At 29.8% G+C, this 26105-nt stretch overlaps 3 protein-coding genes across 32 annotated transcripts in view; 2 read left to right on the top strand and 1 right to left on the bottom strand.

The window, feature by feature from the left end:
• The window catches only part of LOC108001849 (F-box only protein 33), a 15060-nt gene extending 2410 nt beyond the window's left edge, over positions 1-12650 (top strand). Inside the window, exons 6-7 of one of the 2 annotated variants that reach the window (XR_009828862.1) lie at positions 100-462; positions 841-12650. Coding sequence is in view for 1 of the 2 variants with exons in the window: in XM_017063103.3 (XP_016918592.1) it covers positions 100-231 (132 nt within the window). In the remaining variant the exon portion in view is untranslated. Of the gene's footprint in view, positions 1-99 lie in introns of both variants that reach the window. The other variant, XM_017063103.3, reaches the window with a different exon arrangement.
• Positions 11670-22992, top strand: LOC108001834 (transcriptional repressor p66-beta). 29 transcript variants are annotated; one of them, XR_009828845.1, is made up of 10 exons: positions 12120-12262; positions 14479-14547; positions 15011-15294; positions 15418-15643; positions 15743-16031; positions 16205-16270; positions 16526-16959; positions 17044-17345; positions 17423-21921; positions 22431-22992. XR_009828845.1 is itself a non-coding variant. In XM_062071320.1 (9 exons), exons 2-9 carry the CDS (start codon positions 14498-14500, stop codon positions 17677-17679), a joined length of 1896 nt encoding a protein of 631 aa, XP_061927304.1. In that variant the 5' UTR covers positions 11670-11811; positions 14479-14497; the 3' UTR covers positions 17680-22992. The 29 variants fall into 29 exon arrangements, 28 of the variants coding, with proteins under 28 accessions (XP_061927304.1, XP_016918563.1, XP_061927285.1 ...); XM_062071320.1 differs by lacking the exon at positions 12120-12262 and adding an exon at positions 11670-11811 and having other exon boundaries at positions 15014-15294; positions 15743-16022; positions 17423-22992; XM_017063074.3 differs by lacking the exon at positions 12120-12262 and adding an exon at positions 11670-11811 and having other exon boundaries at positions 15014-15294; positions 17423-22992.
• Positions 21712-26105, bottom strand: LOC108001774 (uncharacterized). The gene is made up of 3 exons (XM_062071438.1): positions 25798-26105; positions 25241-25358; positions 21712-22536 (listed from the first exon to the last, which is right to left on the bottom strand). Exons 1-3 carry the CDS (start codon positions 26086-26088, stop codon positions 22352-22354), a joined length of 594 nt encoding a protein of 197 aa, XP_061927422.1. The 5' UTR covers positions 26089-26105; the 3' UTR covers positions 21712-22351.

Here is a 26105-nt window from a genome sequence, read left to right as displayed (position 1 = left end):
ATTGTAAACATGGTTTCAATAAAATTATAACCAGAATTTAAAATGTTTTATTATAATTTTAATTATTTTATAAAACATTAAAATTGTTTTTAATCACAGGAAATAAAAGAAATAATGGGAAGCCAATGGGAACCATTAAGTGATGCAGATTTACCTACAGTTGTTAAAAATCCTCTTGATGGTGATAGCAGGGAAGTTATCATGCCATTGGTCCTTCGCGACCAAAAGTAAATTCTAATTTATACCAAGAAAAGATTACTCCCCGATATCGTACGCTACCGATCAACATCATCAACAATTTCTGGGCGAGCTACATTCTCAGAAGTAAAGTTATAAAGTTATATCCTTTATTTTTCTATAAGAATTGTTTTTACGAGAACTACGGATGTAACATCAAATGGTGGACATGTATAAATTCGTAGTTTAAAGTCAGTAATTGATGGATGCAATATTACCTGTCAGGTAAGGATCACACAGTTCCAATATATAAATAGCCAGGGTAAAAACGCACATAAGTTCTCCTTTACAATGATTTTATTAATTCTCATGAGAACGCGACAAGCCATAGTTAAGAACGTCTTTCTTGATTCCGTAATGCGATATCTAAATTAAGTACGAATCATCCCTATTTTTATTTACCGAAATAGATTGAAACAGTTTTCGTTGGTTTTTCCATGGAAAACTCCTCGTGAGGCAATTAGTTTATGGTTAATAGTGGTGGTTTCATAACGATCAAAATAAGAAAAATGTAACATTTAATCGTTAATGATCGTTCCTCTCATCAATGAATATATTAATGGAAAAAAATATTATATACGAGTATAATAATATTCTTGATAGATATTAAGAATAAAACATTACAAGACGATACGAAGAAGAAGGCCTCGTCAAAATGGACCTTCGATATGTCATATACTTGTTGATATCATGGGAAAACAATTAAAAAAATATGTTACTATCAATGAGAGCTGATCATCGTATCAAACAAGAAATGAAAGAGAGGCTAAACAAGAAAAAGGATTGATCTCACGATGTTCCACAGGAAAGCATAACGAAATTCCAAATATATGTAAGTAGAAACATGTTAACAAATATTTTTCCAATTTTATGGGAAATATATATCAAAGCGAGCGCCAAGAACATGCAGTGTAAGAAAGAATAAGTAAATGAAAAAATAAATATAAACTTCGTGGAAGATTGTTTGCAATCGAGTTGCACAGATAATACAAAGATGCACTCACAAATAAAATGAATAGCGATCCGAGGTTATTTTTAGTACCAAAACCAATCGGACGCTTTTGTACAAATATTAAATGAATATATGTCAAAAGGAGTGCGGTTAATTTGATGGTACACATTTGGTGGTATCAGTTAAATACACATCAAACATGTACATCAAGCATTCATATATCGTGTTAAAGTAAAAAAAGGGGATATTGATGATGTTAATAAAAAGAAAAACTGTATGACCTTCAAGTACCGTCTTTTCACCGTACTCTTAGCGACTTTAAAAACGAACACAATTATAGTTTATCTATAAAAACAAATCAGAGGAATTAGCTGCTAATCGTGTATGTGTATATGTATGTATATCTGTATTATCTATCGAATTTTAAACGTTAATATTCAGATGCCGCATGCATCTATTTCTATCGTGCGATTAATAATAACGATTTCGAAAGTGAAAAGTACGAAAATTAAAGAAAATCCACAACACAAAGAAAAATACCAAAACAGCACTCGTATACAGTTTATTATTCTGAGAGGTTATTTACTTTTTTCGAGTCCTTGTATAATTATTACATCGTCGTCTATTGTACTTGTAGTCATGTGTACCATTGTTTTTTATATATGATTCTGTACATATGCGTTTAAAATATTAGACACGCGCAAATAGCTATTACGGAGTTGCGCCCGAATTTAAAACAAATAAAAAAAGAAAAGAAACGAAAAAAAGATGAATGATATGAAGAGAAAAACAATATATAACTGTTTATTTGAGAAAATAACAAAAGTAAATCGATTGAGAGCTAGGCACAAATATGAGAAAATTATTTCTTTAAACGATTTAAAACTGTTATACAAAATGAATGGGCCTTAACCCTTTAACATAAACACGGCCGAGGCTGGGTCAATTCTATTTTTATGAAAATTACTTTCTTTTATTATATATATATATATATATTACAAACAATTTTAACAATTATTATATCCATTTCTGTTTATCATTATTTTTTATTATTGTTTTTATTAAATAAAATAAATAAATATGTTTTTTTTTCATATTTTTCAAGATATTACAAGATATAAAAATTAATCATATAAAAAAAATAACGCAAAATAACGAAAATTACAAAATCAAATATATTTCACAACATGTCATTTTTCTTTAAAATATGAAATTCTATATTATTTATCTTTTTTATCATTCTTTACCTTATTATTATAAAATAATCATTGGAAATGATCCAGCAACCGCCCAATAAGGGTTACTATGTATGTAATGTACCTGAGTCGCGGTAACAATAAATTTGCCGAAAAAAATTTGATACGCGATAGCCATCATTAATGAAAATAATTGTAAGATATCTTAATAATAATCATTTTTCGGCAATTCGTTGAAACATGTGCTTATTTTTCGCCAAAAAATGACTGAAAGTTAAGGTATGCTCGTGCCCTTTCATTTAGTATACCGTGCGCGCATATTTTTTAAAAAGTCTTACGGAACTGATGGTTATTCGTTAACTACAAAACTCACGAACCATTGTTCGGCAATCATTGACGCTGTGCAAACGGACTAAGTGTTATTTACTAAGTCTTTTTTCTCTTTTTTTAAAATCCTCCGTACATTTTCGTTTTTACTTTTATTATTATTATTATTATTATTATTATTACTATTATTTTATTATTTTTTTATTATTATTATTATTAATGTGAGACTTGTACCCACAAGAATTTGTTGTTATTAATATTATTATTATTATTATTATTATTATTTCTGTTGCTGCTACTACTACTACTACTACTACTACTACTACTACTACTACTACTACTACTACTACTACTACTACTGCTACTGCTACTATTACTACTATTTCTACTACTGCTACTACTATTATTACTACTATTACTACTACTACTGCTACTGCTACTACTATTATTACTACTATTACTACTACTATTACTACTGCTATTACTCTACTGCTACTGCTACTGCTACTATTACTACTACTACTACTACTACTACTACTATTATTATTATTATTATTATTATTATTATTATTATTATTATTATTATTATTATTATTGCTACTATTATTATTAATATTTTTATTATTATTATTATTAATATTTTTATTATTATTATTATTATTATTATTATTATTATTATTACTATTTATTATTATTATTATTATTATTATTTTGTTTTTAAATCAAATGAAGTCCTGCATAAACAGTATACTCGCGGGTTTGATCCCCGACGTGTGAGTCTAAAGAGAGAGAGAGAGAGTAAGAGAAAACAGTGTGAAAGAACATATGATGCTGCGAAATAACGATAACGTATGAGAGAGAGAACAGAAGAGATGAGATGCGTTCGAATGTGAAAGAACGGAATTTATCCAAAAGTGAGTGAAAATAGCAACAAAAAATCAAGTGATACGTACCATCTCTGCGAATCCTGTGTAAAAAGTCATGTAGAAAAAAAAAAAAACGGCATTCGTGCGGTCCGCTTAACCAAACGGACACATCCTAATTACACGCATATATCGATATAAACGCAAAATGACAAACCAAGTATAAGACTGAACCTACCGGGAAAGGTAATAACCACAGTTAAGCGATCCGCACATCTCGCCACGTCTGACCTCATATTCATAAAACAAGGATGATCCCGACTAAGCGGAAAGCATCGTTCGTGATTCATGAATTCCATCGAAACGAATAATTGTTCACATCGATTTTACCTATTATCGATAACACTTGCTTCGATTGTTGTCTAACGATTTTCTTCCTACTTCATAGCTTTCCGTTTCAGGTCGCGGCCCTCATTGATTCGCCTTTGATTGAGTCACGCGAATATCAGTTTATGAATATGCGCGTCTTATAATATAAAAAAAAAAAAGGGATGGTGCACCAGCTAGTGTTTAGATCGGATAAGCTCCTTGTGAAAAAAGAAAAAAAAAATAATGAAAGCTCACTCGATGGTGGTTCTCATAGCCGATAAATACTAATCATTAAGACAGCCTGCCAAGAATCAAACTATTGTAAAATATCAAACGAACGCTAGCCAGTACAGAATGCTAAGATCTATTTTTTAAGAAGCGAATGTATATTTTTGTACTAAGGCAGGCCTTAGTGTGAATCGTATTTTCTTGCGCATAATGGCAAGACGAAAGCTGTGATCATAATATCATTTCGGCTTAGCGAGAGATACAATGAAAGAAAAATCGTACTAGGAAAAGAAAGGGAATATGAAAAATAGCAGAAGTAACGCACGATGGCATTTACAAGAAAAGGGATAATAACAAATGTGTTCCTTGCTAGTGTTATACCGAGTGGGCTATAAATAAAAAGGAAATCGAAAGAATAAAACATCTGTGATAAAATATAAAATCTTAGAAAAAGGTGCTCGAAAAAATGGCGAAAGAGAACAAATGAAAAACAAGCTTATGTTAAAAATATAATAGAAAAAAAAAAATTTGAAACAAAAGGAGAGAATAATATAAGTAAAGATGGAACACTGTGTGTATTAGAAAAACGATACGCGATATGAAATTCCTACTATCAAGAAAAATGTTTAGAAGTGCTTTTAGAAGATCTATGCGAAAAATGTTTGTCGTATATGACTAATCGATGGAGATTGTCTTTTAATGAGATAGCCCGGTCTAACTATTGTAGTGGGTACCGTCTTGTGATATCCTTAATTAAAATGAACATACTTGATCGTCATGTGGGTTTTGATGAACACTTGCACTATTATCCGGACAAGAAACATTCGATCGTGGAAAATATTGTTCTTACGAATTTCTTCGTGTTTGCAGTTTTTCGAGTATATTCTATAATTTTCGAGTATAATCTATTCCTACTAAACTCTAGAACGTTATTTAAACGAACATAACATTTCACTTCTCTGTCTGTTATATATTATAATTATAGTATACGTATGCGTGTATAATATAACATTATGATTAATTTCAAGCAAACAATAATTATTAAATAATGGTTTTTTAACATGTGAAAATCCGATTGAAAAAAACAGTGCAATTATAAGGGAAAAATGTATACGTATACGTTAATGTATACGTAAATTCTATCGATCAAACGAAAATATATCGAAGAACGAAAGACTTGGTTTTATCAGGCCCACGTGATAATTCAGGATAAAATCAGGACGTTGTATATCACGAATAGTATTATAAGTTCCTAAAGGAAAGAAAAAAAATTTTACATCGTTTTAAATACGATAGAATGAAACCGATATAACGAATAAACCATTCATGCGAACAGGAAAATATTCGGTTCGATGTAAGTTCATTCGTTGATTCGTTTTGTTTTATGAGATTGTAAAACGCTTCTCAAACATAATAACTAGCAATTTTTTTCTTTTTCTTTTCACACACACACACACACACACATACACACACAAATTCATTCCAATCGAAAGAAACGGGTGGTATAAAACATAACAGTGAAAATGAAAATTGAAAAGGAATGCTTTTGCGTTGAATGGAGAAATTAAACGGGAAAGAAAAACTTTCACGAAAGAAAAGATAGGAAGTGTGCATATGCAATCATTTCAATATCGATATACAAATCAGTAAATTCGACTGATAAACACGAAAACGCGAGTTTATAATTTTACATGAAATGCTTATATACTATATGTTGATCATTTTATTACCATTGTATATTTCACTAAAGAAATAATCGTTTTGACATTCGTCGAGAAATCGCACTATTCAACAACTGAAACATGAAACATGATATTCTGAAATTTCGCGCGCTCCTCAATCGATACGTAAAAAAAAAAAAAAAAAAAAACTAGAAGAATATTTACCAAAACACCATTAGATACTTGTACATATATATATTAGTTAAGGGCTGAAAAAATAAAAAACGCGGGCAAGTTATTTTTTATTATCGAATTGCGAGATAAGATGGAACGAACTTCGCTAATAAAATATGTTCTGTGAGAATAAAAAAAAAAAAATAATAAATAAATAAAAATAAGAGAGAAACATTTTCGAAGTGAAAAATGAAAAACGTCACCAGGCCCAAAATAAATATTGTCTCGTAATCGTTCGTTGAAACTCTTTTAGACGCGGGTATATATATATATATAAATAATGGAAAAAGAGAGAGGAAGAAGACAAAAAGAAAGAATATTTAATCATGATATTGTGAATAATTGTGAATCTTATATCACGAAATCGAAATTTTCGGAACAGAATAACGTTATGACGCGTCCCGTGCCGAACAACGATGACCCTGAAATAGGATTATTTTATTAGTTTCAAATTAGTATCGTTTATTATCGATGTTGACAATTGTCGAAACAAAAACGAAATATTACATAGCATTTTTTTGAGCTACTAAAAATATCTATGAAAACGCAATATAAAAGATTATTTATCCGTAGGATAATATTTAACATTATTTGATATATCATTAATGCTACACAAATTTTTTCAATTGGGATATCGAATTATCACTTTGCACATCGTGTTATATATTTCTTCAGCAAAAATATGTATGTAATTCCATTGATGTTCATCGTTTCGATGAATATTTTTATTTCATGAAAGAAAAAAACTCTGGTAATTGTTTCGACCCAATACGGGTATACACATTTTTCACGCAAAATAGACGAATCGGTTTCGTTTTTACCGAGTAAGCTCGAATTACTGTCACATCAGAGTTTTTTTAATAAGAAGTATATAGTATATAGTTTAGTAATTACAAGATAACATTTATTTTTATCTCTGTTGCAATTCGATTCTCAATATCGCACTGATAAAAATCTGCATTTCGTTTACGACAGGGATTTATCTTAATTGATAATTTATTTAATTTTACAAATATAAATGTTTAAATCTTTCTTGAAAGATATAACACAAATGTCGTATTATTCGATTCTGTTACGGTTAACAGTTTAATCGGTGTCGTCGTAGTTTTCTAAGAGTACTGTGCACGGTATGCTATATACCACGGACCACCGCATACCAGTTAAAGTGTTAAATCGGACATTTTCACAGCATGATTTCAGATTAAAATGGAAAACCGTAAAACGTGATGTTACGATGATGAATTTTACGAATAAAAATGTGGCCTCTGTCACACATTATACATACACACTTTTTTAGTCGTTGTAGATACTACATATTTCAATCCATTAGTGCACTTCGAAGTTTCTCATATAGAATTCGATACATTATTATAAAAAAAAAAAAAAAAAAGATACGTGTAACTTTGTAAATGTTCTCTCTGAATACGTTCAACAAAATGAAAAGAAAGTTGTATAATTCTTCGAATGGAGAATTTGTTCTTCAGTCGTGCATTAATTTTTCTCGATGTTCAGGCGTTAATGTTTATATACATATAGTAACGACATATACATATAGTTAAATAGTATTTCAATCGAGTGAAACGTGTAAAAGCAGGCTCGATATTAGAACGCATTAGGAGGATGAATGATGTTTGAACTTGCTGTTTTCGAGATGAAGCGTATCAAGTGAATTACGTATAGTGCACCTATTCCATTATTTTTTCCGCGTTGTTAATGGCGTTCTAATGCCATATCAAATCATAAATTTTAACTCGTAGTTTGACAGTTCTTAGACCTTCCAGATATCTCGTAAGAAAAATTACGATAAGCGTAATACAATGTTACACGCTTATTTCTTCTTTGATATTTCAAATTAATATTTGAATCCTTTGCGTTTTCTTTTCCAAACATTCAGTTTTCTAACGAATGTTTATTATAATATTATATGATACAATTTATTATAATATTATAATATTACAATTTAATATCGAATTCAAATAATATTTAGACAATTTTTTTGAAGAAATATCAATACATAATTCATAAAAATTTAAAATACAAAAAACAAACTTAAATAATGCAATGTTTTTTGATGCAATCTAAAAATCTAATATCTAAACAGAGATTCAAAGTGGGGGCAAAGAAATCGAAGAAAGTTACTGTTATTTATGATTCATTGTGAAATGTCATCCAAAAAGGAACCAATTTCCACATACATATATCTTTGTGTATTAATATATACTTATAACATATTGTTTTTTAATGTTATTTTATTATTAAACGATGAGAAAATTATCGGAAAAAATATATGCATACATGTGAACGACGCTTAAGGGTCGTTTCTTTCAAGTCCTCAAGGTTATTACTCGAATTTAACTTCGCAAATTGACTGTAAAACTCACTGCGTTTACACTCGTAATCGAAGCTTGCAGCGCCACGAACGAGCGACATTGTAAACGTCGATATCTTTATTATTATATCTATTATTATACAGCGTTTTAAAATCCGAAAAAGAGTATAAAGAAGTTTGTTGTCTATTGGGTTGATTATTTTCTAAGATATAAGATCAAATCTGGTATTCCATTATGTTCTTGGTGATGCGAATAGTCTGTTGAGAGAGAATGCGTTGAACAACAGGTGTTATTTATGCTTTATACAATTGAATTCTCACTATTGAATGCCGAATTAATCTCGCATCATAAATTGAACAAACTATTATAGTTATTAGAATTATTTAATTTCTAATATTTCATCAATTTGCAGTTGTTTTTTATAAACAAAAATATTTTAACAACATTTATATAATATCAAGTGATATTCAAATACAGGTATCTCAGTAAGATATTTGACTCTCTCAGTGTCAAAATATTTAGTTGCAAAATAATTCGATATGTAGGAATTCAATAAACGTGTTATTCATTGTCTATACTTGTTAAACGCCAATGAGTGCAGTTTACAGTGCATATAGATAAGTTTGTGAGTGTGTTTCTGCTGTTATGAGAGCGCTCGACACTAAGAGAGTCTATAGAATCTAACAAAACGTCATGAAAAGCAAATTAATTGAATTGCGGAAGAGGAAAAGACATAATATACGATCTTAATCTATCGAGAGGATTTTCGATATTCCATAGTGCATCGAATTTATTCTACGCGCGACTATTCATGGGATTATAAGTTAAATAGAGAATTGTCATTGCAACGTTTTACTATTGTACAGGCAATTATTGACAAAAATTTATCAACTACAATCTTTTAAGGTCCAATTTCTTCGTTTTTATACATTTAGACACTCGTTTATTAATTAAACTTTGTGTAGCAATGTGAAATAGAAGAGAAACAAAAAACGGAATCCATCGTGCGTTAATTAAATTACGATATAATATAAAGAAGCGAAAGTTTACGAAGTGTGGAAAGCAATTAATATCGGAATATATCTATTCCGGCTATCGATGTATATACATTGCCGCAGAAGGTTTACGAAACTGATTGTATATTCGTTGGTATTTAACATGGTACCTGATTTTGTAACATTCTCTTCATGCGATCAACTCAGTGACAAAGTAGGCGCGAATTATTGGACAACGAAAAGGTCGAAAGACATTTCAACATTCATTTGTATAGAATACAATATATATTATATATAGATATTTAATATATATAATGTATATTATATATAACTATACCAAAATATACACATATATTTGCATGCATATATATATTTTGCTGTGAAAGAATATGTTCAACATTTGTTTTTTTCATTTTATATATTTTAATGAATCATTTCAAAATGCACAAAAATATCGAGGATAATAAACAAACAACAAATATGATTTAATATAAATTATATATATTATTTATAAATATATTTTTTGAAAAAAATTTTTTTTTAGATTTAAAATTTTTTTTCAAATATATTTTTAAAAATCGAATACGATTTTTGTCGAATTGTCAGTTGTCTGTATATTTATTTAACTCCTTTTAAATGATATAAAACAGTGACAGCTGCGCGGATATGCTTATGATATATTAAGCATACGATATATAAAAATTGAAAATATGATTTTTTCCGATCTGTTTGCAATCTATTGCAGCGAAATATGTGTATTTGTAAATATTTTCGTGTATTGCATCTGTTGTCTTTCCGACCAAGTTGCAACATCTTTTCCAGGCTTTTCCTATCATTCGTGACACAGGGATTTCCTTTATATTTTTGGTCTGAAGAAATACAACATTTAAATCGATGCAGACCATACCTTGAAGAAAAAAAGATCGATTTTTTTCGTAAAAAATTCTTCTATTTGTTACGATGATGATGGTGACATAACTGGAAATTAATTTGACAAAACAAGAAATGATCATTGGAACGATTTTGTCACGAACGATGGAGATCAACTATTTGTAACGCAGCTGTATCGTAATTGTCCACAATCGTTAATGACTGTCCATTTCTGTTAATCTTTGTCTTTTTCTTTCGTAAATAGACTACATAACTGTACATGCATTTGTAATGTGCAAAATCGTTAATACTGTCGCGTAAAGAAGAAGAAAATATCAGTATTCTTTCAACTTCAACATAGAATTGTACACCGGTCTATGATTTTTACATCTTCAATTATAAAAATCAAATGTTTTCTTAAGTATCAATCAATTTTTAAAAATGTATCGATCGATTAATAAATTGTGCATGGCATAAAATTCTGTTTTTATCTATTAACATCAATCTATAATCAATAAGAAAAAAGTAAAAGATATATCATTACTATTTATTACTATTATTTTATATTATTATTATTAATTATTATTTATTTTTAATAATTTTTTCTGAAATATTTTTAAAATCTTCTTTGGAAAGCTAGTAATTTAAAAAATATTTTAAAAATTTATAAAGTTTCAATTTATAATAATTAATCCGTTTATTATATTTTTTAATATCAATTCTTAATTGATAATGTTTCCGTCTGTTATTTTTTGCAAGTTTAAAACATATAATTATCGTGATATGAATAGACGTAATGACGAAATACATTTTTAAATCTAAAACTAGATAATACTAATATCTATAAAAAATATCTATAAATTTGTATTTACGTAGTATCATTAAGTAATTAATCATGTTATTTCAAATATATCGATATCGAGGTGAAATTTCTCATAGATCGATAATTTCGTGACTGTTACAATTCATTTAAAGCTATTTTGATTTGAAATGCCCTCCAATATGTCGTAGCCGTTGTCCGATTGGTGGTTACCGGTATAAGTTTGAAAGAGAAGGGAATGCGCAGAAGCACGTGGATTTGTTTAGACGACTGTCAAGCCCCTTTCGTAGCGCATTTACAAAGTCCGTGGGGTGCTTCCGGTAAGCCCCGTAGCTGGCGGCGCTTTCCCGACAAACGATACCGGGGGCCAACGGGGGCGACAAGATCCACTGTCTACTTCCCTCCCCCCTCTTCCCGGTCAGTCGGCGTCCCTCTACCCCGTCCTCACTTTCCCCACGACGTTACACCTCCGATGCAGAGACAGAGACAGAGACAGGGGCAGGGGAGTGACGACGGCGACGATGCCCGGCGAAACGAGCGATGGAGGAGGGGAAGACATCAACGGCGGACAAGGCCGCCATATTGAATCACTCTCGTTAATTTTTGCGCAGAGGCGGTGTGAATTTTTTCTCCTTGCGCGGAAGGTAGCAGCTCAAGGTTGTGTCTGGGATTCACGATCGTGACAATCGTTTACGCGGTTACCGTTGGTACGCGTCATCCCTCCGAGCTGTATGTATTGTTTTCGTGTTGTTATACAAACTAAGTAAAGTGAAAATCACGGTAAACGATGTATGGATATGCTACGCGAAAAAAATTCATGAAAACATGCGGAAATCGTGCGTGCACGATCGCGAGACAGTGAAGTGTGCCCGTGATAGGGAGGGATACTTGAGAGAAGTGAAGTGTATGCGTACATTGACTGCGGTATGTGGTGTGCGCCATGTCATTGTACGTAAGCGATAGTATAGAGTAATATATCGCAGAATGAAGTGAAGTGGAGTGGAAAGCGACCGACCACTTTGCCTACCTAACTGTCTACCTAATAGCGTGCCTGCCTGCTTGCTTGGTTGTTGCAGCCTATCTACTAGTCTGCCCATTTATTCGTCCACTTTGTGTATAATTGACTTTATCAAAGCGATTTACACAAATTTGGACCAACTCTTGATTGATCTCTTCTCAGGTACGTGAGTCTTCCTGAATGTGGGAGACATAGGCATGTGTGGGGGCCAAAACACTTCGTGCATCATTCCAGAGAAGGTGCGATTATCAATGTAGTAGCAAATATGTTGTGCACGCGGAAATATAAAGAGTCGCGTGTCGCCGTGTTGTGCGAGCTGGCGTCACACGTTGCCAGTGAGCGTTCATGTATAGCTCGTTCACACATTTGAGTTTTACATTTTCAATTGTACGTTTGATTAATTACTATCAAATGATTTTAATTTCTTTCTCTTATTGTCCGAATAATAAATTCTGCTATTTTTGTTTGTAATTTGATATGATATTAAAATTATATTATAATATATTATATTACATTGAAAATAAAATATGGAACATTGAATTGATATCAATCAGTGTTACATGATTGTTATTATTTATTATTTTTATATATATAGTTTTGCTCTAATATTGTTAAATTGTTTCAATATGAATGATTATGTATTGTTTTTTATTTTTGTTAATTTATTTGATAATAAAATTGGCTCACTAATTTATCATAATGATAATATATGTCTATTAGGTTAGGAAGAAAGTCCAAAATTGTCATAGATTACTTTAGAATTCATATAATAATGGATTTTAATATTGTTTATTTCACGTGTAATTTTAATTTAATATAAAAAAAAATGCAGCAAAAAAACATAATAAATTTTCATAATTTTTCCAAAAAATATAAATAAATTTGAAGCGAAAAATATAATGAAATTGACGTATAAATTGAGCAAAATTATTTTATATTTGATAAAAAACAAATATGAATATTATCATATATTATTTACTTTTATATGTTATTTCTTTATTAGTCAAACAGCAAAGTTATAAAATATGAATGAAAAATGCTGACATCAATTTATGAGTTTAGAGATCCTATACTGTCACGTGATCTGGAAAGTGTGCAAGGCGGGAGATCTAAGAGAAACTCCGTGAACTAGTTAATTGCATTAAAGACGATCTAAAAGTGAGCTTGCAGGAAATAAAAAATTTTAAAAACAGACTTTTCGATGGAAATAATTATTCAATGTATAATATATATCTAAATATGAGAAAAATTAAAAATAAATAGAGTCGTATTACCTAGAGGTCGCGTTTGGTTTCTTGATACAATAGTAATTACGAGATGCGTGGACAATATCAAATACGTTGCAAAAACATTGCAACTTCTTCGTCCCTCTAGTCGCGAAGGCTGGCAGTGGGGACTCCGTCGAAAAATCGATTTCCCGTAGGGCATAAGGGTGCGGGAGGGAGTGAGGGAAAGGGAGAAGTACGGAGACGAAATTCGGGAAAATCCGCAGAGAGAGAACGAGGGAAAGAGAAACAGTGGTAGGGAGGCGGAGGAAAAGAGAAAGAGATTGGTTTCTAGCCCGTTCCGATGCCGCTCGTGTGGGTGAGTGGCTGACTCGTGTGGTAGGGGGTAGACCGTCAGCGGAGTGAGGGGAGAAATAATTAATGTGCGACCGTACCTCTCCCCTCGCGGTACAGGACACCCCTCTCCCCCTTCCACAGTCTTGTACCGCTACGCTTAGCTGCCATTGTGCCGAGACGCCACTTCCGAAGCATCAAATTCAATTCTTCGATTTTGTATCACCACTTCCTTGCGAAAAATTTGTGAAAGAAAGAAAGCAAAAAGCACGCGACATATAGTGCTGCCGGCAGCTTTGCAAAGCGCGCCAATATCTTCCTCGTGTACCATCTCGAAGAAAATATATTCTTCCTTGAACATCTTTGAATTCCACGGAGGTTAGGTTAGGACATTGCTTCCGTGGATATCGGCCGATCGCTTTGCAAGCGAACACGATCTTTTATCGCGCGTTTTAGTCCGCGAGTTGATCGCGTTACCGGTGGTGCTACTGTGTTGTGATTGCGTCTTTCGCAAGTTGAGACGATTGCTGCTCGAAATAAAGAGGGAAGATGTTTCGGTGCATATGAACGAAATGTTCGAACGGAAATTTTGGTAACACAGTTATTTTTATTTCAGTGAATCTTTTCTATCGCTTTCAAATCACGGCATTGCGAAACGCTGTCTCACCGTTCGTACTGACTTGTTTGTCGTTTTTTTTTTACTAGCATATACATATATTTGCCGTGTTATTGTTAAAATCGATCCAATCGAAATAAAATAATTAAATTGTAGTTATAAATAAGTACTTGCGTTTCATACAATTACTTTGTGATTTATAGAATTGCTGTATTTGAAAGAATGGAAGCCATGGATTTGGACGGGGATGCGGTAGTGGATTTGAGTGTTAGGTAAATTAAAAGAAACTTCGATTTCTCTACTTTATTTAAATTTTAAATTAATTACTTAATTAATTATATTATACAAAGATACATCATTAAGAATTATGCCAACATAAAATTATTCTTATATATTGTATTTATGATAAATACATTTATGAAACAAAAATTTATGATAAAAAAATAATATATTAAAATATTGTATAATTATATGTAGTTTTTAAAAAAAATAAGTTCATCATTAATTATAAATTATTATATAGAAATAGACTATTTTCTTCTAAGATAATGAAACTTTTATATTATTAAATTTCATTTTTTAATATATATTTGCATATTAAATATAATATATATAATTAATTATATATTGATATATATGATATTGATATATATCTTATATAATTTTATATTATTTCTTTTACTAAATTATAAAATTTGTTATGATAATTTTTCAGTAAATAATATGTGTTTTCAGCAGCAGTAGCAGGAGAAATTCTCCCTCGATCACTGTTAATTCTGCAGATGTAGGAGTTCCATTAGATTTAGGTATTCATTTCTCTTCGAATCCTAATGTGGACAACAATATGCCAGAAGCACGAAACATTCAAAATGCAGCAAGAGGCATTTTAGCTCCTAAATCTGGAGATGATAGAAAAACACGTCGCAATCTTAGACCTAGAATTGAAATAAGTTATGCAGAAACTCCAGATGAACGTAGAATAAATGGTTATGTTAATGGAAATGCAGATAGTGATGAAGGTTAATTATAAAAATAGCATAATTATTTACAGTTTCAGTATTGTGCTAATACATATTATATTTGATTTTATACTTCATAAAAGTTTAGTATATTTAATAAAATTATAAATTTTTATTTATTAGGTGATATGCCTCCTTTGCCTCCAATAAAAGAATTATCATCAGATGAGTTAGCTGAACGAGAGAGGACACTTAGAAAATTAAGGGAGGAACTTAGATCTGAGGAAATGAAATTGGTATTATTGAAAAAATTAAGACAATCTCAACAATTAAAAGAAAATATTGCTGCTGTACCCAAAGTACCCAGTAAATTACCACCACCAGTTACAGTACAACCAACTCCTCATAGGTGAGTTTTTGATTAAATTTTGTTCTATAAAAGTAATTAAAAGGATTTCTATAATTGATTATTAAAATAATATATATATATATATATATATGTTTTCAGTCATAGAACAGGTAAAGCACCACCACCATTGCTTAGAGGACAACCTGCACCAAGCAGGAGCAGTAGTTTACATGCACCACCACCTGGAATGTTACTACCACCCACAGTTGGTAGAAGTTCTACTTCTAGTACCGGAATGCCACCTAATATGGTCATACCACAACCACCTCATCCTAGGGGCAGGCCTCCTAGTGCAACATCAAATGTATCAAATTATCATGCACCTGCAGATCGAACTGAAAGATCCACAAAAGATCCAACACCTACACCAGCACATCAAGTAAGTAAGGTATAAAATATTGTTTCTTTTTTTATTTAAATACATATAATTGTTATAAATAGATATTATTAAAAGATATTGTGTTAAATTTTATGCAAATGTATATTATATTTTACAAATACTTGTTTACATTATTTGTGAACTTTGTAAATAACCATAATTGTGTTTTTGTAAACACAAAGCTGCTTGTTGGATCTCAAGAAAATAAAACCACCGCATCCTTAAGCACACCTGTGATTTCAGAACAGGTATATCCACTATAGTCAAATATGTTTAGTCTCTTATCAATCTAATTCTTTATTAAATATTGTGCCGACTTTTTCTTGCCTTAATAATCATATCATTTTTTTATTTTTATATTTAACCCATTTATGCTTCCATTTCCTTCCTTATTTTCTATTTTATATTTCTTATAACAATGATATTTTATTTTATAGAGAACTTACAATCAAATTTATTATTTTATACTTTTTATGCATGTAATATTTATTTTTAAAATATAGGAAAGACCGAGGGATGATAATCAAACACCTGCACAACGTCAAGCAGCTGCTAAATTGGCTTTAAGAAAACAACTTGAAAAGACTTTGTTACAAATACCACCTCCAAAACCTCCACCACCGGAGATGCACTTTGTGCCAAATCCGTCTAATACGGAATTTATATATTTGGTGGGTTTGGAACATGTAGTTGATTTCATCACTAAAGAACCTGCTATTCCACCACCTCCAGAACCTTTCGAATGTACTCAATGTAAAACGGATTTCACACCCGTATGGAAATGGGAAAAGCCTATAACTGGTGGCAAGAAAGAAGGTCCACGAGTGCAGCATGCAACTTTTCAAAGACCACCAGCAGGTCGCGATCCTAGAGTTATATGTGAACATTGTGTAACGACTAATGTTAAAAAAGCTCTCAAAGCAGAGCATACTAATCGGTATGTAATTTAAAATTTATGAAAAATTATTATGAAAAATGATACATTTTATCATATTAATTAATATATTACATATATTTATAGATTAAAGACAGCATTTGTAAAAGCATTGCAACAAGAACAAGAAATAGAACAAAGGTTGGCACAAGCAGCATGCCCAAGTCCGGATCCACCAGCTCCTAAACCAGTTCCTAAAGCAGCTACTCCTACAAGAAGAGTAGCAACGCCACCAGCCCCCCCACCTCAAGTTCCACCAGCACCAACGCTAGCACCAACTCCACCAGCACCTAAGCTACAAGAACATCCCTTGGTTAAATTAGCAGAAAGTGGAAAATTCAGTCCACACCATGCTGCTGCAGCTGCTTTGCAACAACAGTTGCTTAGGGGTAATTATATACTTTTTTTATTAATTAAAAGTTAATAAATTATATATTAAAAATAATTTGATTGATTCTATTTTCAGAACTGGCAAAAAATCCTGTACCAGGTCTGCCACCTCATCAACCTCTTCCTGCTCATATGATGCCACCATTTACCTCGATATTATATCCTTATCAATTAGCAATGGCGCAAGCTGGTGGAAAAGGTCTCGCAGAATTGCAACGACAAGCAGCAGATTTGCAACGTCAATATCTGCTTGATATGATTCCATCACAAGCATCTCAAGCACAGGGTAATCAGGCTCCACCTCGAGCCCATCCACACAATTGGAAAACGTAACCGAACGCATTTAAACATCGACCATTAAACGCAAATAAATGAAACTGTAGAGCTGTGTTAAGAATATTGAGAAACAAAGATACTCATATTCTTTTTCCACAATATCGTACTAAATGGAAATCTTCAATGGAATGTTGCATCTTTGTGACATTTCTAGGATAATATACTAATCGATGCATGATTGGCATCTGTATTTACAAAGTGAGCTCAAACTTGGAAGAATAGACAAGATATTTCCTGTATTATGTGAAAATGGGATATTTTAACCATCATTTTGTGAATATGCATTGATGTGTGAGTGTGACTTTTGATTGTTACCTGAAAGGTTTGATGATTTACTTTTTACAAGACGTTTTATCGTCTTGAAGAACTTTAACTTTCGGTTATATAATATACGAATAATTATCTTAGTGGTTTCAAAAAGAGAAAATGAAAAACTGTTCATAATTTAAGCTTAGCAAACAATTTTCAAATTGATTTCTTTAAGAGCAATATCTGCTTTTTTCACATTATCTTATGTTGAAATTAATAATATTGCAAGCGAATAATAGGTGAATGTCAATCAACTAATTGGATTAAGTGCATAATAACTCGGACGCACATAAATGAATATAATTGCTTCAATTATTACATTATATATATTATATCTACAGAACCAAGTGGACATTTATAAGGCACTAAGTAATAAGTGTTACGTGATTATAAAAAAATTGGTTGATTTACAATAGTAATAAGTGGAGAGAGAAAGAATGCGAAAAAAAGAGAATGTGAGAGAGAAAGTAAACACTATGTGACGTAAAACAACAAAGTTGAAAAAATGGGATCTTCTTAGGCCCTTGATATATTACAGTTATCGATCTTTGTCGCTAGTTTGAATAATTTTTGTAATCATCGGCGGTACCTGTACTCTATGTATATCTCTTTATTTTCTTCAAACAATGAAATATTTTTAAGGCGGTTATAATAATTGAAAAAGAGAAAGAGTAAGAACAAGAAAGTTGTAGACTCAATAAGAAAAAAAAGGGAAAAAATGATCTTTATATGAAAATGTGTGTCGCTGATATAGTCAGCAAGATATGAATGTGAGTGTGAGAGTAACGATTCTTTTTCTTTTTTTTTTTTTTTTGTCATTGCAAGAGAACAAAGAATAAGTATTCAGTATGTTTTTAAAATAATGACATAAATATCATTCGCGCATAATTTGTAAAAATTTTGTGATAAGATTTTCTTGTTGAAGAATATGTTTAAAAAAAAATGAAACAAAAAACGAAACAGAATATATTATATATATATATATATATATAATGTATATATATATATATATATATATATATATATATTATATATATATATATTATATATATAAAACAAAAATGAAAGATAAAAAGAAAATCTGTCGATCATCAAAGATGTAAGTTACTTATGATTGCGCGACTGATTTAATGTGTCACATCGATGTAAAAGTATTTAATGAATTTAACACAAATCGTATTTACCCAAAGTTTTTCTCAAAGGATAAAACAAAGACGAAATGGCAGAACGCCGAGTTTTTATGAAATCCTTTCTTCTGAAAAAAAAACAAAATGAAAAAAAAACTTATCTACACTTTACAAAAAAAAAAAAGAAAAAAAAAGAAAAAAAAGAAAGAAAGAAAGAGTGAAAACAAAATCTCTCCGACACACATCCCAAGCAATACTTATTACCACTCCTACTCTAAATAATCTGATTTTTCATTGATTACTGGCTAACCAACCGATCTTGGTCACAATTTCCGAATCACTAAATATATAGTTAACTGTAGTCTTGATATTTCTCGGTATATACAAGTTAATAAACTAAAAATAGCATAATCAATCTCTCTTTGTACTTCGTGATAGATTTTGAACTCATACTTGATATACATGTACACCGTAATAAGTCGATCGCATAATAGATCAAGATCTGTGTTTTATGTAAAGGAATCGAAGTAATATCATCGTTGTCAATTGTCATTTTGCCAGGACGCTACCGCTATTATTCTTCTGATCGTAAAAAAAAAAACAAAAAAAGAAAAAAAAAGAAAAAAAAGAAAGAAAAGGTAAAAATGAAAGAAGCGGATTTATTCATATTTTATCGTCATTATCATATCGTGAAGCGAGAGAGTGCATGGTCATTTAACGCACAATAATTATACATGATAAATATATCTTAATTTAATATTATTAATCAATTATCATATATGCATATACTCAACTTTTTAATTTCAGGAATTTCATTTTTTAAGAAATTCCAGAAAAAAGATAAAAAAAATACATTTAATATTTAATTGGAATCGTATTAGACTTAAAACATTTTGGGTTAAGTTATTTAATTTTAATAATCAAAGGATAAAACAAAGACAAATTCTAAATTATTCATATTAAAAAATTTTAATTTTGCATATTAATGATAATTATTCTGATAAACATAATAATTATCTCGCAAAACAAAAAATCTAAATTAAAAATTAATAATACAGTAAAATTAAATAACCGAACTCAAATCCAATAAAAATTATTGCAATCATTTATATCTTAATTATATATTATATATATACTATATTACATATATATATATATATATATATAATATGTAATATGTTATGATTATATATATATTGAGGATCAATTATTTCTATATTATTATATTATATATGTATTAAGCATTTGCGTTTTTTCACCAGCCTCCCTTGCTTCGCGATCAATTACTATATTAATTAAGAATAAAACAAACGAAAGAAAAGTGAAGATGCGCGCGCAGCATCATCACTCTTATGACTGCCGAAATCGTGCAAGGTGTTTAATGTTTATTGACGATTCGTCGAAACGTAGATAATTTGATTACGTTCCTCTAAATACGAATTCAAATACGAATGCAAGAATGGGAAAAAGTTTTAAAAAAAAAGTCACATTACATTGTTTTTTCACAGCAATGCGAAACGAAAATTCGAAAAAGAAAAAAAGAGTAACTACGTTTCTTCCTATCTTCTTTTCTAGTCTTGTCTTTCACCTCTGTGTGGTGCTGATTTAAGAACTGAGAGCATTCTCAAGTGCAAAACTATAATTTTATATACTAAACACGAGAGAAAAACGAGAAAGAAATAGAAACAAAAATTTTTTTTTGCTACAAAAAGAATATTAAAATGAAAGAAAGGAAAAATACTTATGCTAGAAGTTTCACGTATGGCGGTAGTGTGAAACAAATGGAACAAGAAACAGCAAAGAAAATGAAACGAATCGAAAATTCGATTTAATATATATAGGTAAAGCAATATAGAACTTCGAATTTCGCGGAATAGCATTCTATATAAGATATTTGGAGAAAAAATAAATAAAATGTTGTGTAAAGAAACGAGGTCCGATATTTCGTGGGGATGCAGTAAACGATTTAAAAAAATTGCGAAAATGAAAAGAAAAAAATGTATAAAATAATTCTTTAAACGTGAAAATTTTACGTCCAAAAACGAAAAAGAAGAAATGAAATCAAATTCGTATTATTCTGTATTATTTAAGTCTGGCTACCTGATCAAAGTCTCTGCCCCCACAATTTATAGGATTTAGTAGTTTTAAAAAAGTACGGATTACTAAATACTCTGAAGACTACACAAATAAAGCTTATCAATGATTGTATTTTGAGTGATGATTTATTATTTGTACTCTCGAATTGTCAGCTTTTAATGTTATATGTAAAAACAAAAAAAAAAAAGAAATGAATGAAAAAATATCCGTCGAAGAGAAAAATTTTCTCGAAGCAGCGTTGTATTACTTTTCGTACGTTTCGATTGGCAAGGTATTTTGTAAATGTGCGACTTGTCAAACCGTCTGTTACTTTTTGTCTATCGCTTGGACAGTAACTGCATAACTCAAATGTTCTCAATAATCGTTAAGATACAAAAAGCGGCGGATTAATGGCCTGCGATCGTTTAGTCTTTAGAAGGTACATTAACTTTTTACTATGTTTGTACATTGACCTATGAACGCTCAAGAATTTCGTCATTATAAATTCTAATACTTCTTTTGTTCTTATTCTTTTCTTTTTTATTGATTTTTTTTTCTGTACATAGTAAAAACGTTATCTTATTGTCTAATCTGTTATTACGGACATATCGAATATGTCTTCCCTTCTGTTGCTTCTCTATCGATGAATTCATCGTTGTTTCCTCTTCCTCTTCGATATTTCGCGAAAGAAAAAAAAAAGGAATACACGAGTTTTACATGAGTTCAGGTACGATTTATCACGGCATCTCACGTTTCGCGTTACCCTATCTGGTGCGTAATGTAACGTAGCACAAAAAAAAATTGAAACGGGGACCAGTTTAACGGGTCGAAAGATAAGCGCTATATTTAGAAACTCGGCGTAAAACTTTCAACTTATGCAAGATACGATTGTCGATTAACTTAACCTACGCGAATTTCATTCGTGTTATCATTTTGTACGGATTTAATTTATAGTTATGTAAAAATATTATAAAATTTGGTCATGGTTACAGTTGTTAACCGTGTTTTTAAAATGTATCTTCATTTTGTTGAAATTCTTTCTCTTATTTCAAAATCAATGTTTAGAAACTGTTATAACCTATTAGTCCTATTTTCTTATATTTCATTCGATTATTTGTCCTTGTGATGAAAATTAATCGTATCGTAAAGAACAGATGTTAATTTTGTTTTTTCAATTCGACAAGACATTTTTTAAAGTGTTTTGAGCAAAACGGGTATAGTGTTGGATGGTCGCAGGTACGACATGCCGCTGCAAGATGCGAACAACATCGCAAGCTTTCACGACAACAGGATGCCCATAACTCAGGACCAGCTGCAGCACAATTGTAGCAATAACAATCACCTGGAAAAAGACAAGAAGAAATATTGATAATCAAAAATGAAATTCGCAAACCATTTATTTTTAATCAATATTCTATTCGATTCAATTATACAAAACAACAATGAATCATTGTAAAAATTGAAAAAAATGTAAAAAATTATATGAATCAGTAACAATGTTAACAAATTGATACTTTTTTCAGGTTTTAGTTCTATTTCTTTAAATTTTTGTTTTAAATGAAAAACTTGCATTTAAATAATTTGATAGAATTTAATTCTACATCTTTGATCCTGATTTTTTAATTTATTATTATATTATTATATTATTAATTTATTAAAAGTCTCTTACTTTTATATTTATAATATTAGATACATAATATTTTAAAAGATATTTTAAAAAAAATGTCTTTCAATAATAATTGATTAATTTTATTACTATTTTATTTTAAATTATAAATATAAATATATTTTTAGAAGTGATTTCTCTATACCACATATTTCATTTTTTCCATTTATTCCGTCTTCTCGATAACGGATTGCAATTCCATTACCAAAGCAACGTGCTTGCATCATAAGATATTCGACTCCTTATGTTAAATAACCATAACGAAAAGGGGAAAGAAGAGGAACACAGGTATATCGTATATCACATATCGTATGTATTTTTTATATAATAATTAGAACTGAAAACAAGATAAGTCACTGTTCTTTTGAACATTACGATCACGGAATATATATTTGTCGTTCATTTTTTCTAATTGATATAATTCATACAATTTTTTTTTACATTCAATTTTTATAATCTATATTTTTTTAAAATGAACATTTTTTTTAATTGATATAATAAACAAGAAATACGTATTATGAAAAAAGAAGAAGTAAAAAATTAACACATTGTTGAAGAATTCAAACAAATCAATAGTTGCATTCTGCATATGATAATTAGATGGTTCGATAAAACCACATATGCTTTATATATAGTTCATTCGCTAAATCGTAGTTTCTTGATCGTTGAATAGTGAAAGGAAGAGATGTAAGATGGAATACACAAGCACTGCGTTGATTATTATAAATTATTCTCTTGGAAGAAATTGCAAGGATACGCGTAAAAATAAACGTTTAATTTTCTGCTTTCAAATTGCTTAAGAGTTTTATAATAATAAATTTTCTTTATTCTAGAAATAATTAATTATTTTAGATATAAATTATAAATAAATTTAAATTATAATTGATAATTAAAATTGATCTTCCATGATTATTATATCGATTATATTTTCTATTATCGCTGAGAAGTAAGGTTTAATTAAACAAAATATAATTGATAATTATTTAAACGACTCAATTATTATCATATAAATTTGTTTTCGAAAAAATTTTAATTTTTGCGAAAAAAAAACAATTTTTTTTTAAATCAATATGTTTTAATTTTATTTTATGTTATGTTATTTTATTTTATTTTATATTTTATTATACTTTCTAAAATTGATTTCAAACTAAATTTTGATAATAATTTCCACAAATTGTAAATGATTTTTAATATAAAAATTTAAGAAATAAAAGTTAAGCGACTTTATAATGATACATGGTGAAAGTACATCTTCAGGCACCTATCTAATTTTTTTCTCAAGGGGTTAATATTCCAATCTTTAAAGTAAAAATAGAAACTAAAGTTTCTATTTTTCAAAGAAAAATGACTTATAAAATAAATTATTACTTTCTATATGATTTAGTGGAATTTAATGACGTACATTCAATTGGTAAACAAACATTCTGAATAATAATATGCAAACAATGTGAAGCTAGGACTGGCTATATATATATTTCGATTAATTTTAATAAAATCTTTACGAAGTGTACTATTTTTTATTGGAGTTGTTGAGTGAAAGTGTGCTACTAGGCTGGTATCCAATCTTTCAACCGCGAAGGGTTAATGTTACATTGTTTAAAATAATTAAAAATATAATTATTAATTAAAAATAAAAAAATTTTTAAGCAAAAGGAAATGAATATGACTTTTTATTTTCTTTTTTTTTTTTTATTTTTTTATAAATAGTACACTGTTGCATTGATAATCAATTAAATATTTTCAAGAATATATATGTATAATGTACAATATTTCATATTTTGCAGCATTATGCAATATGCATTGAATTATGCTTCGCAACACTTCGTTTTTTCTATTTATTATTAGCCATTAAATTTTCCTTAATATTTTTTAATTAAAGAATCATCATATTAGAAAATCATTTATTTTTTTCATTAATCCCTATAACCTTCCAATCATCTTGCTATTTATATTCATATTTTTCAAAATAAAAATAAAATTGTTTCTCAATTGGCATGATTCCCGAGAAAGTGATTTATCATATTACGTATTAATAAACGTAAATTAAAAACGTAAATTTAAATTAAATGCAATAAAACGCGAAAAATAGTGTTTCATTCAATTGAACGATAGATCTAATTCATACATTAATGCTCTGGTGCGATCGTGTGTATTTAACATGAGCAAACAATGTCTGGGAGTGGCTATGTCAAGGTTAGAATCTCCATTATATATCACGGAAAGTCGTGTGTTTATTTGTAATATACAATTAAGATTATCTAGCTGGAATGTGAAAATAATATTTTATTTTTTTAATATATTAATTTTATATTTGTTTATTTATGTGTTATTTTTGTACATATAATATACACGTAAAGTTTCGAAATCCTTGTATGATTACCTTGAGGACAATCGACGGATCGCCTGGCCTCAGCTCTTCTGCATTCGAGGCCTTCTTCGCCTTTTGGACAAGACGTAAAAGATTCTTCGATCGAATTTTCACCAAGTATTGCGTTAATCTGAAAGTCAATTGGATATCTTCATTGCATGTTCCAAATTATGTATATAGATATTCCTTGATTATAATTTTCGTTGCGCAACGAGAATTGATATTTTTAATAATGGGTCAATTTATATTTCATCTTTGCTTTTATATATGCATGTTTTAACGTACATTTATATAAGGAATTAAACTTAGTCTAAAAGAGGAATAAAAATTCTCGAATTCGAATTCGAATTTTTTTATTTCAAAATTTTTGTTTTATGAAAAAAACAAAGAAGAAAAAATCATTATAAAATGATTATTATAATTATATTCGCTCAAATAAACAATACCATTGCATCTGTTACGTGAAAATTTACATTATTTTTTGAGAAAATTTTCTTTTCCAATATTTTTTGCAATATATTCTATATTTTCAACAATATTAAAAAAGATACATAATTTTTGAAACTTACTCGTTTGAATGCCCCGGGTTTCGAAAACATTTTGACTAATTTCGCTAACGCGTTTTCTTCCGTGACACTAGTGACATTTTCCTCGCAACAATGATGGTTTACCATCAGAAACAAACAAAGAAATAGAAATGCGCGAAAATGCATCACGCTGTCGTGGAAACGCGCGACGAAAAAAAGCTCACAACTCGTCCTGGATAATTTGAAATTGTGACTGGCGGTCAGGTAAAGAGAAGCACACCGATAGTTTGACTCTACCTTCTGGAGGGGATATCCTATATTACGACATGACATAGAATAGAGCCATTCGA

The sequence above is a fragment of the Apis cerana genome, linkage group LG1 (assembly GCF_029169275.1).
Source record: "Apis cerana isolate GH-2021 linkage group LG1, AcerK_1.0, whole genome shotgun sequence".
NCBI lineage: Eukaryota > Metazoa > Arthropoda > Insecta > Hymenoptera > Apidae > Apis > Apis cerana.
Note: the sequence above shows the minus strand (reverse complement) of the source record. Positions and strands in the feature narration are given on the sequence as shown.